The sequence below is a fragment of the Bufo gargarizans genome, chromosome 2 (assembly GCF_014858855.1).
Source record: "Bufo gargarizans isolate SCDJY-AF-19 chromosome 2, ASM1485885v1, whole genome shotgun sequence".
NCBI lineage: Eukaryota > Metazoa > Chordata > Amphibia > Anura > Bufonidae > Bufo > Bufo gargarizans.
Window position 1 is genome coordinate 704,542,211 of NC_058081.1, and position 13,601 is coordinate 704,555,811.

A 13,601-nucleotide genomic window follows, 5' to 3' on the forward strand; every position below is an offset into this window, starting at 1 on the left:
AACCACAAGATGGTGGTGCTCTGTGTGAACGGCCCTTAGTGCTACAGTACAGGAACTACAAGATAGGGCCGTTCACACGCAGCACCACCTAGTGCTACAGTACAGGAACTACAAGATATGGCCGTTCACACGCAGCACCACCTAGTGCTACAGTACAGGAACTACAAGATATGGCCGTTCACACAGAGCACCATCTAGTGCTACCGTACAGGAACTACAAGATATGGCCGTTCACACGTAGGACCATCTAGTGCTACAGTACAGGAACCACAAGATAGGGCCGTTCACACAGAGCACCACCTAGTGCTACAGTACAGGAACTACAGGATATGGCCGTTCACACGTAGCACCACCTAGTGCTACAGTACAGGAACTACAAGATAGGGCCGTTCACACGCAGCACCGCCTAGTGCTACAGTACAGGAACTACAAGATAGGGCCGTTCACACGTAGCACCACCTAGTGCTACAGTACAGGAACTACAAGATATGGCCGTTCACACGCAGCACCACCTAGTGCTACAGTACAGGAACTACAAGATATGGCCGTTCACACGTAGCACCACCTAGCGCTACTGTACAGGAACTACAAGATATGGCCGTTCACACGTAGCACCACAAGATATGGCCGTTCACACGTAGCACCACCTAGTGCTACCGTACAGGAACTACAAGATATGGCCGTTCACACGTAGCACCACCTAGTGCTACAGTACAGGAACTACAAGATATAGCCATTCACACAAAGCACCACCTAGTGCTACAGTACAGGAACTACAAGATATGGCCGTTCACACGTAGCACCACCTAGTGCTAGAATACAGGAAGGACAGGACATTAAAAAAAACAACATAATAAAACATGAAAAATAAAATAAATGCAAAAGTCAGACAAGTGAACAGAATGACTAAGGTGTTTTTTTTTTTTTTTTTTTTGGGCAAATGCAACCCCGACACATAGAAAAATAACAATACACAGCTGACAGTGTAGAAATACAGAACAACAGAAATAAATTAAAAAGAGGCATTGTACAGGGGGGCACGCTACAGTCTGCATCCTGGGCAGGTCTTCATGGTATATGCAGTTACAACCACGGACTGGCTGCTGAATGGCGGACTTTCCAGTGCGATGTGCAGCCTCACAGTCCTGGGAGATGATCAGCAGATCGGACAAAGAGGAAACTATATCCCACAGACTAACGGTGATGTACCTATCCAGGATCATTCCATTCGTGAGAAGAGGACCAGTCTGCAGGCTTAAAAAAAATAAAGTGGGGGGGGGAACACAGACCCACCCTAGAACTTTGCAAAATGACATAAGGAATTCCTTAAAATGCAATTTCCTAATGTAAAATCATTATCCAAATCCCTCCGGCTGGGGCGACTAGGACACACTGTTCGTTGAGGATCTGACTGCAGGTTACAGCAGGGTTCTAGGCCACGGCCCTGCAGTAACCTGAGCGGCTGAAGTTGGTGGTTCCTAAACTATCCTGCAAAGTGGCGTTGCCGTTTATGTCCTTGCAGACGTTTCCTGTGAAGCTCCGCGGCGTGTCCTGCTGACGGTCTGAATCCAGTAGATTACTAGTGCATTTTGAGTGAGGCATTCACTGTGGTTGCTTACTTCATACTCCAGGACCAGGGATCTGAATATGGACCAGTCACCTTTATTACATCAGGTTGTCCGGCTGCAGTTCGGGGATCCTGGCACGGAGCTCACCCGAATATTGCAGCACTGTCAGGCTTCACCCATACTGAGGGGTCATCATCAGGTAACAAATGTTATGTTCCAGGACGATCATCGGTCTCCAGGGTTGGAGGGGCTTCATGAAGTATGCAGCAATCAGCCCAGTCACATAGAACAACCTCGGCTGATGTCCTGCTACCTGGAGTGCTTGGAGTGGCTGGGGCACAGAGTCTGGTTTACAGGGGGCCAGGAGTGCTGTCCCTGAAGCTGCAGCTCCAGCTTCTTGTAAATCTTTTTGGGTTCCTTCTTTTTTCGTAGTCTTCTTATGCAGTTTAAGTATCCATGGTCCAGGGCACTCTGGAAGTAAGTGAGAACATTGTCAGCACTGTTCAATATAGCTATAGCCGGAGTCCCATCCTTGTGTATGATCGTACAGACACACAAGCGCGCGCGCGCATCAGACACAGTCTTCTACAGCGGAACGAATACCTTATGTCTCGTTGACGTCCCCCCCTGGTATCACTCACCTCCACAATGAAGGCAGCAATGAAGTTCACAGCCACGATTCCAACTAACACAAACTTAAAGTTGAAGTCGTCGATCGGTTTGAGATCCAGGATAGACAGCATGAACTTCAGGGGAGAAAGTGTGACCCACAGCATGATGGCGAACAGCAGGATGAGAGCCACGAGGTACAGAACTGAAGGGAAAACAGCAAAGGTTAGAGAGCTAACCTGCCTTTCACACTAGCGGTAGCTTTTTCCAGCAGGCTGCTCCGGCGGGGGAACAGACAACCTGTCGGATCCGTGCTGCCGCTAGTCCACCGTGCCGCTGGAAGTCCGCTCCAGCCCCATTCACTATAATGGGGGTGGGCCGGAGGTCAGGCCGCAGCACGGCAAACAAGCCAAGTGACTGCCGGACCAAAACAGAAGCATGTTGTCGTTTTTGACCGGCCGCCTGGTTTGCCGTGCTGCGACCGGACCTCTGGCCCGCCCCCATTATCGTGAATGGGGCTGGAGCGGACCTCCGGCGGCACGGATCCGGCAGGCTGTTCCCCCGCCGGAAAAGGCTACCGCAAGCACAGAATGGCCGACAGGATTGTGGGAACAAATGGACGACCATCAGAAGGGTTATAATATAGTGTGTCACGATAATATATGCGACATGAAACTACTCACTATTTGTGTAGAGCGGCTTCCGGAAAGGATATCCCTTAGAAACGATGACAGCAAGAATCAAGTACTGGAATCCGGACACACAGAAGAGAGCCGTGTTCTCATAATTTGGCAGTTTGTGTGGTATGGTGCTGGTGCTATTAATAGGGACAAACCTGTAGGAGGGGGGGGAATAAATAAATAATTTACTTACATGAAGAAAGGCAATGTCTGGAATTGTGCAGTCAAGTGAATGCAACATGCAATCTAAAAAGCTACCACTAGATGGAGAAGAGGAGCCTGAATAGGACAGGGGTGTTATTCCCTTCGACCGACATGTATTTTAGGAGTTAGCAACCAAGCCATTTTTGCTTTTTTTTATTGTAGCCAACAAATTGGCCACCTACGCTGTAGACAAAAAAAATTCCAGACCACACCCAGCCCCCTCCTCCGATACATCTTGCTTCACATAAAAGAGGAGCATAAGAAAGGGTAGAGTACATGGCTGCAGCCTGAGAGAACAATGAGCTGCCTTTCTATCGTATTTTTCATGGTCTGCAATTGTGATACCTGACGATACAAGAGCAAGTAACAAAGACACCTAAGGAGTTTTTTTGTGTTTGGATTTTGTGTTTAGTTTACTTTCAAGGCTATGTACACCTTCGGAGGCAATTTTTATAAAAAATTTTGTCTAAAAATAATTTTTTCAATTAGCCTTTATTAAAAATATTGAGCCATTCTGTCACAAAGGGTTAACCGTTTTTCTAGCTGTGAGACTGGTACTTTCACTTTCGTGCCGTCATCTAATAACCCTTATTCTCTAAACTACTGAGACGTCATAAACACTTATTTAAACTACATTGTTATCAGTAAGATAAGAACTGAGCTACAATGAGTGTTTATAATGTCAGAGAGCAGAGATAAGGAGCCTGTCAGCTCCTGGTCTGACGAAAAAGGCAGAAAAAATCCAAAGGGTGCTACTAGAGCATCTCATCTCTGTGCAGAAAAAAGGGCTCCATATTTTTAATAAAGACCAATTCAAAAAAAATATTTTTAGTACAATGCAAAAAAAACTAAAAATGTACATAGCCTTTAAGTAGTCACAGACTCCATGATGAGACTGGATGATGGTAGAAGGGTAATGCAGCAGTTTCAAAATAAGGGGTTATTTTACATTAGGCATCAGCAACTTTCGCCACTCCAGTTGCTGTGAAAATACAATTCCCAGTATGCACACTTACTCGGCTCTTCTTGTAACCCCTATAGAAGTGAAAGGAGGATACTGGGAGTTATAGTTTGTGGACAGCTGAAGTGACGGAGCTTGCTGATCCCAGTTCTACACACTTACCAGGGCTGTGATCTTACGAGGAAATACGACAACAGCTGGACAACAAGAATCATGCTGGTCTGAATGATCATGCTTCCTAAAACTGGGATACTGATCAAGGTGCCCAGGGGGCGTTTTATCCCCAGCTGGCTGGCAGGCCCGGTCCTGCCCATTAACACGGCCACGGTGGTGGTTATCACTAGATCAAACAGGAGGAACTGTAAGTCACCCAGGTTGGTGTTCAACTGTAAAAGTGAGAACATATCCATTAAAAAACACACAGCCCCGACATGGACCAGCTGCAACCCCCAACCCAATTCCTCCCAACTGGTGAGAACAGACGGGGTCACATATTTGCCTCTGGTAATACCACCGCCATATTCCGCTTATCACTTACAGTATACAGGATGAGCACGCTGATGAATTGGTTCAGGCTGTACATGGCCATGTATTTGAACATCTCAAACGAGGTCTCCAGCGAGCAGCGTCCCTCCCTGTAGGACAAGAGGCATCAACGTTTAATGGAAAAGAAAGAAAAAGCAAAAAGTTAAGACTGAATGGTTGTCAGAAACGGAAAGCTCCTCCCTCATATTAATGCCCCTCCCACATAGTCAGGCTCCTCCCCTCAGTCTAAATACAGCAGCTGCTCCCCAATCAACACACGGCTCGTTACTTATAGTTTAAAAGGCTTTTCCAAGATTTTTTTTAAACTTATGGCCCATTCTCTGGATAGGTCATCAGTGTCTGATCAGCTGTTTAAGAAGGGACCAGCGCTCGCAGTAGTGCCGCAGCCTTCTCCCTGCTTACCAAGCACAGCGCCGTCCATTGTATAGTGGCTGGGCTTGGTACTGCAGCTCAGCCCCCATTCACTTCAATGTGACGGAGCTGTGCCTAGGCCACGTGGCTACTGAATGTGACGACACATGATGGCTAACCTTCCAGCGGCCCTCCAGCTGTTGCAAAACTACAACTCCCAGCGTGACAGGACAGCCTACTGCTATCAGTCTCCAGCAGGGCATGATGGGAGTTATAGTTTGACAACAGCTGGAGGGCCGCTGGTTGAGCATCCCTGGCCTACACTAGGTTGAAAGAAGGCCATGGCACTACTATGAGCATCGGTGCCTTCTCAAACAGCTGATCAGTGGGGGTCAGACTCTCACCGATGAGATACTGATAAAGTATCAGAAAACCCCTTTAAAATCATTTTGTTCTTGTGATCGAAATCGCCCCTCCATAAACCAATGTCCCCCCAAAGCTTATCCACAGGACTCAAATAAGCAGAGCTGCAGTATAAAGCATGGGGGAAAGACTGAGCAGAAGACTAAACCTCTGTCCCTGATCATAACCATGCACTAATGGAGAAGAGGTAGTGAAATGAGTGTTAGGCTAGGTCTACACGACGACATTTGTCGCGCAACATTTTATTGCACTAATGTCGCGCGACAATTTTTATAATGGCAGTCTATGGTGTCGCACTGCAACATGCAACATGCTGCGACTGCGACGCAACAGTCGCAGAAAATCCATTCGAGATGGATTTTTCTGCGACTGTTGGGTCGCAGTCGCAGCATGTTGCAGTGCGACACCATAGACTGCCATTATAAAAATTGTCGCGCGACATTGGTGCAACAAAATGTTGCGCGACAAATGTTGCCGTGTAGTTGTGCCCTATCTGTCGCGTGACTTATTGTCGCACGACAAATGTCGTCGAGTACACCTAGCCTTAGCCTAACTCGAGCAGACATTTCAGTAGAGAGGCATTTAAAAAAAAAAAAAAAAAAGGATGTCACCAAAAAATACAATGCAATCTGCCAGAAGCAAGTTATAGAGCAGGAGGAGCCGGGCAGATTACCGGAATATCCATTTTGTGGGAAAAGATTCAGGAAAACGTCACTTCGACAAATTAGTTAATTGAATTTTTATTTTCATAATTTAAATAAACAAATTATATTATATGAATTTAAAAATTAGAGCCTACTTAAAGGGTCATAGTTATTCATAGTGATTGCCTATCCTCAGGATAGATCACCAATAGGGAGGAGCGAATCGACTTCAGATGAAACATCCAAAATCGATTGGCATAAAACTTCATTAGAATACTGTATGGAGAGGGAGCTCCGTACAGTATTACAATGTATTGGCTCCGAAGAGCCAAAGTTATCACTTTGCAAAGTCTCGCGAGACTTCGGGTAATAACTTTAACAAATTTATTTCTACTGTAAAACACCTTTTTACCGAACTTGGATTCGCTCATCCCTAGTCACCAATATCAGATCGGCTGGGGTCCGACACCCGGAACCCTTGACGATCAGTTGGTTGAAGAGGTGCTGCCTTCCCTTTATTGCTTACCTGATCGCCATCGCAACAGCAGGTGTAATTACACATTCACTTCTATGGGGCGGCTCTGTAGTATGCACGCACTTGAATAGGAAGGAGCCATACTTGTAATTACACCTGTGCCCCGCTGCTGTTGCGATGGCGAGCAGGTAAACAATGAAGGAAGGCAGCGCTGGCACGGCGCGCGCCTTCTGTTCAACAGGGGTGCCAGGTGTCGGATCCCCGCTGATCTGATACTGATCACCTATACACTGATTATACTTTACAGTTAATATATTTATATATAAATCCTTTATTGTTTTTATTTAATGGAAACCGGTTTTATTTTACATGTGATGTAATGGACTATAAATTGTAACCTTAAAATGAAATGAAAACCAATAAAAATGTACTTAAATAAATTAACAAAAACTTGTAATTTTTACATTTATATCCGCAGGCCTGTGAACAGGGATCGGTACGGGGAGGAGGGGTTATCAGTGACTGACGCCATTGTGTGCATAAGTGCGTATATCAGTCACCGACTGTAGTGGTTCTCAGGCCTGCAGATATAAAATGTAAAAATTGCAAGTTTTTACGAAATCTTTTCCCACAAAAAAAAAAGTACCAATCGGCTCAGCTCCTCCCGCTCTATAACATGCTGCCTGCAGACTGCATTGTATTTCTGGTACCGGGTCCTCTTTAATGTAGTTTCGACAAAACCTGACATTTGTGTCTCATTAGGTAGTGACAGGATTCCCACTGACCGGATGACGATGGGGACACACTCGATGTTGTTGAGTTTGCTTGTAAATGGAGAAGCGACGGAAGCTTCGGCGTCTGACAGAGAGATTCCCACGTCGGCAGCTTTCAAGGCACCACAGTCGTTGGCTCCGTCACCGCACATCCCTACACAGTAACTGCAAAAGAGCATAAAGGTCAGGACAGGAAGACATCCTACAGGAGAAAATCATGATCTGGAGAAGTAGCTACAGCCCCCTCCAATGTAACACAGATCATAAGCCACAAACACGTGAAATCCTCTCCCACTAAAGAAACCGAAGGTGCAGTGGCGTAACTAGAAATGACTGGGCCCCACAGCAAATGTTTGAATGCCCTCTTCCCCAGAAACTTCTTTGCAAACCCCACTCCTGTGGCTACTTAAGATCACTCTCTCTTGACCAGGCCCAGCGGCCACCTGTTTCCTAGTGTCACTGTATAATACTGTTGAGGAGGTCCTGACAATAAAACTTTGCAGTAGTGCTCCAGGATGGGCCCCTTATGAGTTTGGGCTCCAAATCAGCCGCTTCCCCTATAGCTATGCCCCTGTGAAGGTGAGTGGATATTTATAAGGGGAGATAACACCTGCAAACACCAACTCCAATGAAGCCACCACATAACATTGTCACTGCCATGACGTCCCAGTTAAGGTGTAGCTGTTCTATCAATTCCTTTTTTTCTGAAGGAGCTTGCCCTTTAAGTAATTTTGTAATATACTTTATTACAGATTTAGGTTAGCAAGATTTAGCACAACTCAGTGTTGCGGAGGAGAACCCGTCTTCAGCATCTACTAAAAGTTGATGACAGATCGCTAAGATGCAGAGGAGGGCTTCACAACCTGCCTCTCCTCTCCTTGCCTCCACAAGTGTATATCATCTATTCCACTAAAAAACTGTGGATTTTACCAAGCCCCCCTGCCTATTTGACTAGTCGCCAACAACAGTGGTATGCTCCCTCCCCTCTATCTTAGCATGTCCCTGGTTAGTTGCTAAGTGCTGGTAAAGTAGCCTTGACTGCAGCCCTGCCCCTCTCCATCTCGCCAGCATTACTAATTAATAAGGGACATGCTGGGGCTGCCAGCGAATCAAATATGCAGGGACCTAAGTAAAATCCCTAGTTCTTTAGTAAAATGCACTATATGCCCTTGTGAATGCAGGAGCTAGGTCAGGGGGAGGAGAGGCAGGCTGAGAAGCCTGCCTCCGCATCTTACAGATGTTTGTATTCACCATTCAGTAGATGCTAAATACGGATTCTCTTTAGCAACTGTCAAAGTTTTGCTAAGCCTGTTTACTTAAAGGGGTTGTGTCACTTCAGCAAGTGGCATTTATCATGTAGAGAAAGTTAACACAAGGCACTTGCTAATGTATTGTTATTATCCATATTGCTTCTTTTGCTGGCTGGATTCATATTTCCATTACATTACACACTGCACGTTTCCAGGGTTAGGGCCACCCTGCAATTCATCAGCGGTGGTCGTGCTTGCACACTATAGGAAAAAGCTCTGGCCTCTCTGGTGGCCGGGACGGTGGGAGCGCACATAGGCCGGTGCTTTTTTCTATAGTGTGCAAGCACGACCACCACTGATGGATTGCAGGGTGGCCGTAACCATGGAAACAGGCAGTGTAGAATGTGATGAAAAAATAAATCCAGCCAGCAAAGGAAGCAATATGGACAATCACAATACATTAGTAAGAGCCTTGTATCATCATTCTCTACATAATAAATGCTGTTTGCTGAAGTGACACAACCCCTTTAATTCTCTAATAAAATATATTACAAATTCACAATGTCCATAATTTGTTAGATACTGTAATTCACTTACTTCAGATCTTGGAAATCGCGCACCAGCTGGGTCTTCTGATCTGGCGACATTCTGGCAAAAACTGCAGCATGAATAAGAATCTGAAGAGAGAGAGATGAAACGCGTTATGTGGCGACAAAATGCGTAGGTGCTCTACGGTAAGCTTTCCTTTAGGCTAGGACTATATGACATGTTGCCAAAGTCGCCATAAAGACTGCAATTCTGCATGGTGATATCGCAAGTAAAGACCGTGAATGTGGATGTATTTCGACAAACAGCATAAAGTGACTGCGACCCAGCAGCTGCAAAAAATCCAAACCTGCAAGATTTTTTGGTCATATGCTGCTTCTCCGGCATAGACTTTAATCTAAGTTTTGTGTGAATGTGATCCCTTGTAACTTGCCGGGAATTTTGTTTTGTACGGTCCAAAGGCTGTTTCAACTTGGCGTCGAATTGCATCGTAAAATAGTTGTGCGATAGCAAGCTGTACACATTTTTATAAGGGTACTTTCACACTTAATAGGGACGGGGGCGGTGCACGGAGAAAGCCGCCGGACTAAAAAGCCTGACATGCAGTAATTTTAGTCCGGCGGCCTTTCTTCGTGCTCCGCCCCCGTCCCCATTATAGTCAATGTGGACGGAGCGGCGGTCCGCGGGCACGGCGAAATAGCTGCAGGACGGATCCGACATGGTGAACAGCCTGTCGGATCCGTCCTGCCGCAAGTGTGAAACTAGCCTTAGTTGCGTGCGTATGCAACTTGCTGTTGTGTGTCCAAAGTTGTGGCGTAGCCGTAGCTTTAAAGAGACATTCCAAGAGACATTATCGCTAGTCAGACCACACATGGAGTACTGTGTACAGTTCTGGGCTCCTGTAAACAAGGCAGACATAGCAGAGCTGGAGAGGGTCCAGAGGAGGGCATCTAAAGTAATAACTGGAATGGGACAACTACAGGACCCTGAAAGATTATCAAAATTAGGGTTATTCACTTTAGAAAAAAGACGACTGAGAGGCGATCTAATTAATATGTATAAATATATCAGGGGTCAGTACAGAGATCACTCCCATCATCTATTTATCCCCAGGACGGTGACTGTGACGAGGGGACATCCTCTGCGTCTGGAGGAAAGAAGGTTTGTACACAAACATAGAAGAGGATTCTTTACGGTAAGAGCAGTGAGACTATGGAACTCTCTGCCTGAGGAGGTGGTGATGGTGAGTACTATAAAGGAATTCAAGAGGGGCCGGGATGTATTTCTGGAGTGTAATAATATTACAGGCTATAGCTACTAGAGAGGGGTCGCTGATCCAGGGAGTTATTCTGATGCCTGATTGGAGTCGGGAAGGAAGTTTATAGTCCCCTAAAGTGGAGAAAATTGGCTTCTACCTCACAGGGCGTTTTTTTTTTTTTTTTTTGCCTTCCCCTGGATCAACTTGCAGGATAACAGGCCGAACTGGATGGACAAATGTCTTTTTTCGGCCTTATGTACTATGTTACTATGTAAGATTGATATATGAATGGCCCATCCTCAGGATAGGCCTGTGACGGCTAACCTCCGGCACTCCAGCTGTGGTAAAACTACGACTCCCAAGATGTACACTTTGCTTGGCTGTTCTCACGACTCCATAGAAATATGGAGCAAATATGTCAGGAATCGTCCGGTCTAAAATCATTGCGTAATCAATGGGTCGGAATTCGAACATTACTGTAAACAGGGCCTTATGCAGATTTTTAATCCATTTTTTTTTTTTTTTTTTTTATAATTTCTCACGACAGGGAACCCCCTTTAAATGCAGGTGCAGGATGCTGCTCGTAGGATACAAATAGCAGCACAAGTCACAGTCTTACCTTGGGCTTGAGATCAGGGAAGTAGTCAGACAGTGCCGCAAAAGATTTGCCATTCATCGCAAAACAGTATGGGCCCCCGTCCAGGAACACTCCGGCCTGCTGGTACAGTCCCTGTTGAGGAAGAAGAGGAACCTTGTGAGGTGACGACACACATTTCTCTGGGTTTTTCCCCTTTACAACTTTTATGTGGTATGAGGTTACCAGGGAATGAGCACCGTTTGCATTCCCCGTGGTGTGATTAAAGGGGTTCTGCACTTTGTTTACACTGATGATCTATCCTCTGGATAGATCATCAGCATCTGATCGGCGGGGGTCTGACACCCGGGACCCCTGCTGATCAGCTGTTTGAGAAGGCAGCGGCGCGGCCTTCTCAATGTTTACCGCAGGGCTCCTGGAGTGCCGCTGCCTTCTCAAACAGCTGATCGGCAGGGTCCCAGGTGTCGGACCCCCGCCGATCAAATGCTGATGATCTATCCAGAGGATAGATCATCAGTTTACACAAACTGCAGAACCCCTTTAAGTGCACCTCCCCTGTGAGCATACATCTTTACCCTTCTGATTTTAGATATTAAAACAAGACAATTCACCTCTGTGGCCTCTGCTCCATATGTTGGCTCTGACGGAATGAATTTCAGGGTGGCTGAGCTACTGTATGTGGGAGGGGACGCGTTCACAAAGAAAACCTTCTCTGCCGGCTCCACCAGGTGACAGCTCTTGGCGACATTCACGGCTGTCAGCATGTTATCCCCTGAAGAGCGAGGAAACAGGCTTCGTTATCAGTGAAAAGATCCGACACATTGACGGGTAAAGGTTCTTATAACGGACGCTCACCTGTCACCATGACCGTCCGTATATTGGCTTTCCTTAGAGAGTAGATGACGGGTGCAGTTTCTGGTTTAAGGACGTTCTTCATCACCAGGAAGCCAGAAAAAGTAAGACCTTGTTCTGCGGAGCCTCTGCCAGATACAGCGGGAGTAAACCTTAATCATGGATCCCAGGCACGACTGTATACAGACCTTGCCGGGGTCCGGCAGATAGGAGCTGGACCACCAATATAAATTTACACTTAAACCAAAGGGCAACAAACCTTGAGATGGACTGCGCCTCTTCAAATGTCCGCACTGACGGGAGAGGTTTACGGGCAAACCCGAGAACCCGGTAACCTTCCTGAGTATACTGCCGAAGCATCGCTGTGAAGTCGGGCGGTACTGCAGGAATAAAAACACTTATTACACTGTCATTATAACTACATTAATACTACGATGATGAGGACAAAAAGAACAATTCTTTCCATTGCCAGTAGAGGGCACCAACTTCTAAACAGCTCAGAGCCTTAGCAAAAAGTACTTTATTAATACTTTTCTTAGTAGCGCCCCTAGTGTGTGGTACGTATGGAAAGATTCATATTCTCCTGTTCCCGAGTTCTGTTCGGCGAATTTCTGGTCCCTAAGGGTTGTCTCACTTCTGCACGTGGCATTTATCATGTAGAGAAGGCACTTACTAACGTATTGCGATTGTCCATATTGCTGGCTTGATTCATTTTCCCATCACATAAATACACAGGTCCTTTCTATGGTTACAACCACCCTGCAATCCAGCAGTGATGGTCGTGTTTGCATACTATTGGAAAAAGCGCCGCCCTCTCTGGCGGTCAGGACCGTTGGAGCGCGCATAGGCTGGTGCTTTTTCCTATAGTGTTCAAGCATGGCCACCGCTGCTGGATTGCAGGGTGGTCATATCCCCTGCATAGGAGCAGTGTATAATGTGATGGAAAAATGAATCCAGCCAGCAAAGGAAGCAATATGGACAATGACAATACATTAGTAAGTGCCTGGTATTACCTTTCTCTACGTGATAAAAGCTATTTGCTGAAGTGAGACAGCCCCTTTAAAGAGTAACTAACTTTTCACAAAACTTATCAAAAGTTTAGATTGGTGGGGGTCTGAGCGCTGATAACCGTAGTACGAGGGGAGAGAAGAGCCTCTTCGTTGCACGAGATGTGCCCTCTCTATTCTGTTCTTTGCAGCGAGGAGAGAGCGCGCCCTCCTCTCACCTCGTTCTAGGGATCGGTGGGAGTCTCGGCGATCAGTGACTAAACTATTGATATGTCTCTATGAAATATCAAACCTCTGTGAAAAAGTTAGTGACCTTTTAATTCCAGTCGGTGTACAGAAGGGGTCACGTGCCAGTTAGGATCATGTCATTACTGAGACCAGTCATCGTGCCCCCGTATGGAGTCTGGGTTCTAGACCGGAGCGGTGGGGGGGCAGGGCTGTGACAATCACACATCCGTTTTCTAATTCATACACCAGGCCTCACGCCTCACCTGTATCGGGCTTGCACAGACTGGCAACCATCTCTGGAGCCCCCTTCATATACAGCTCAGACAGGTGATCTCCTGGAAGTTTGGCAATGACACTCATCCTCTGCAGACTGGAGGAAAAGGGAAACCTCTGCAGGACCCCTACAGGCACCAGGTGTTTCTGGGAAGAAAAAAGGGAAGAAAAAAAAAACCAATCAGCTCAAAGTACAGAGAATTGTATTTTATTAAAAATTTCTGGATCAGATGAACGTGTAACAGACAGAACAGTTTCTAGCAGCAATAGAGCAGAAATGTCGGCCACTGTCACCTAAACCTTATACCGCTATAAGGCGTCACTAAAGGGGGACCGGGTTTAACTGGTGCTATTCTCT

At 46.3% G+C, this 13,601-nt stretch overlaps 1 protein-coding gene across 2 annotated transcripts in view; it reads right to left on the reverse strand.

Moving 5' to 3' along the window:
• Positions 1-896: 896 nt before the first annotated feature.
• Positions 897-13,601, reverse strand: part of ATP13A2 (ATPase cation transporting 13A2) — a 64,560-nt gene continuing 51,855 nt past the window's right edge. For both annotated transcript variants that reach the window (XM_044282508.1, XM_044282509.1), the window contains exons 18-29: positions 13,234-13,390; positions 11,995-12,115; positions 11,739-11,863; positions 11,495-11,655; positions 10,908-11,018; positions 9,082-9,161; positions 7,247-7,399; positions 4,561-4,657; positions 4,185-4,408; positions 2,861-3,012; positions 2,210-2,382; positions 897-2,039 (exon numbers count right to left, since the gene is read on the reverse strand). In XM_044282508.1, coding sequence (XP_044138443.1) covers positions 1,878-2,039; positions 2,210-2,382; positions 2,861-3,012; positions 4,185-4,408; positions 4,561-4,657; positions 7,247-7,399; positions 9,082-9,161; positions 10,908-11,018; positions 11,495-11,655; positions 11,739-11,863; positions 11,995-12,115; positions 13,234-13,390 — 1,716 coding nt within the window. In that variant the 3' untranslated portion in view covers positions 897-1,877. The remainder of the gene's footprint in view (positions 2,040-2,209; positions 2,383-2,860; positions 3,013-4,184; positions 4,409-4,560; positions 4,658-7,246; positions 7,400-9,081; positions 9,162-10,907; positions 11,019-11,494; positions 11,656-11,738; positions 11,864-11,994; positions 12,116-13,233; positions 13,391-13,601) is intronic.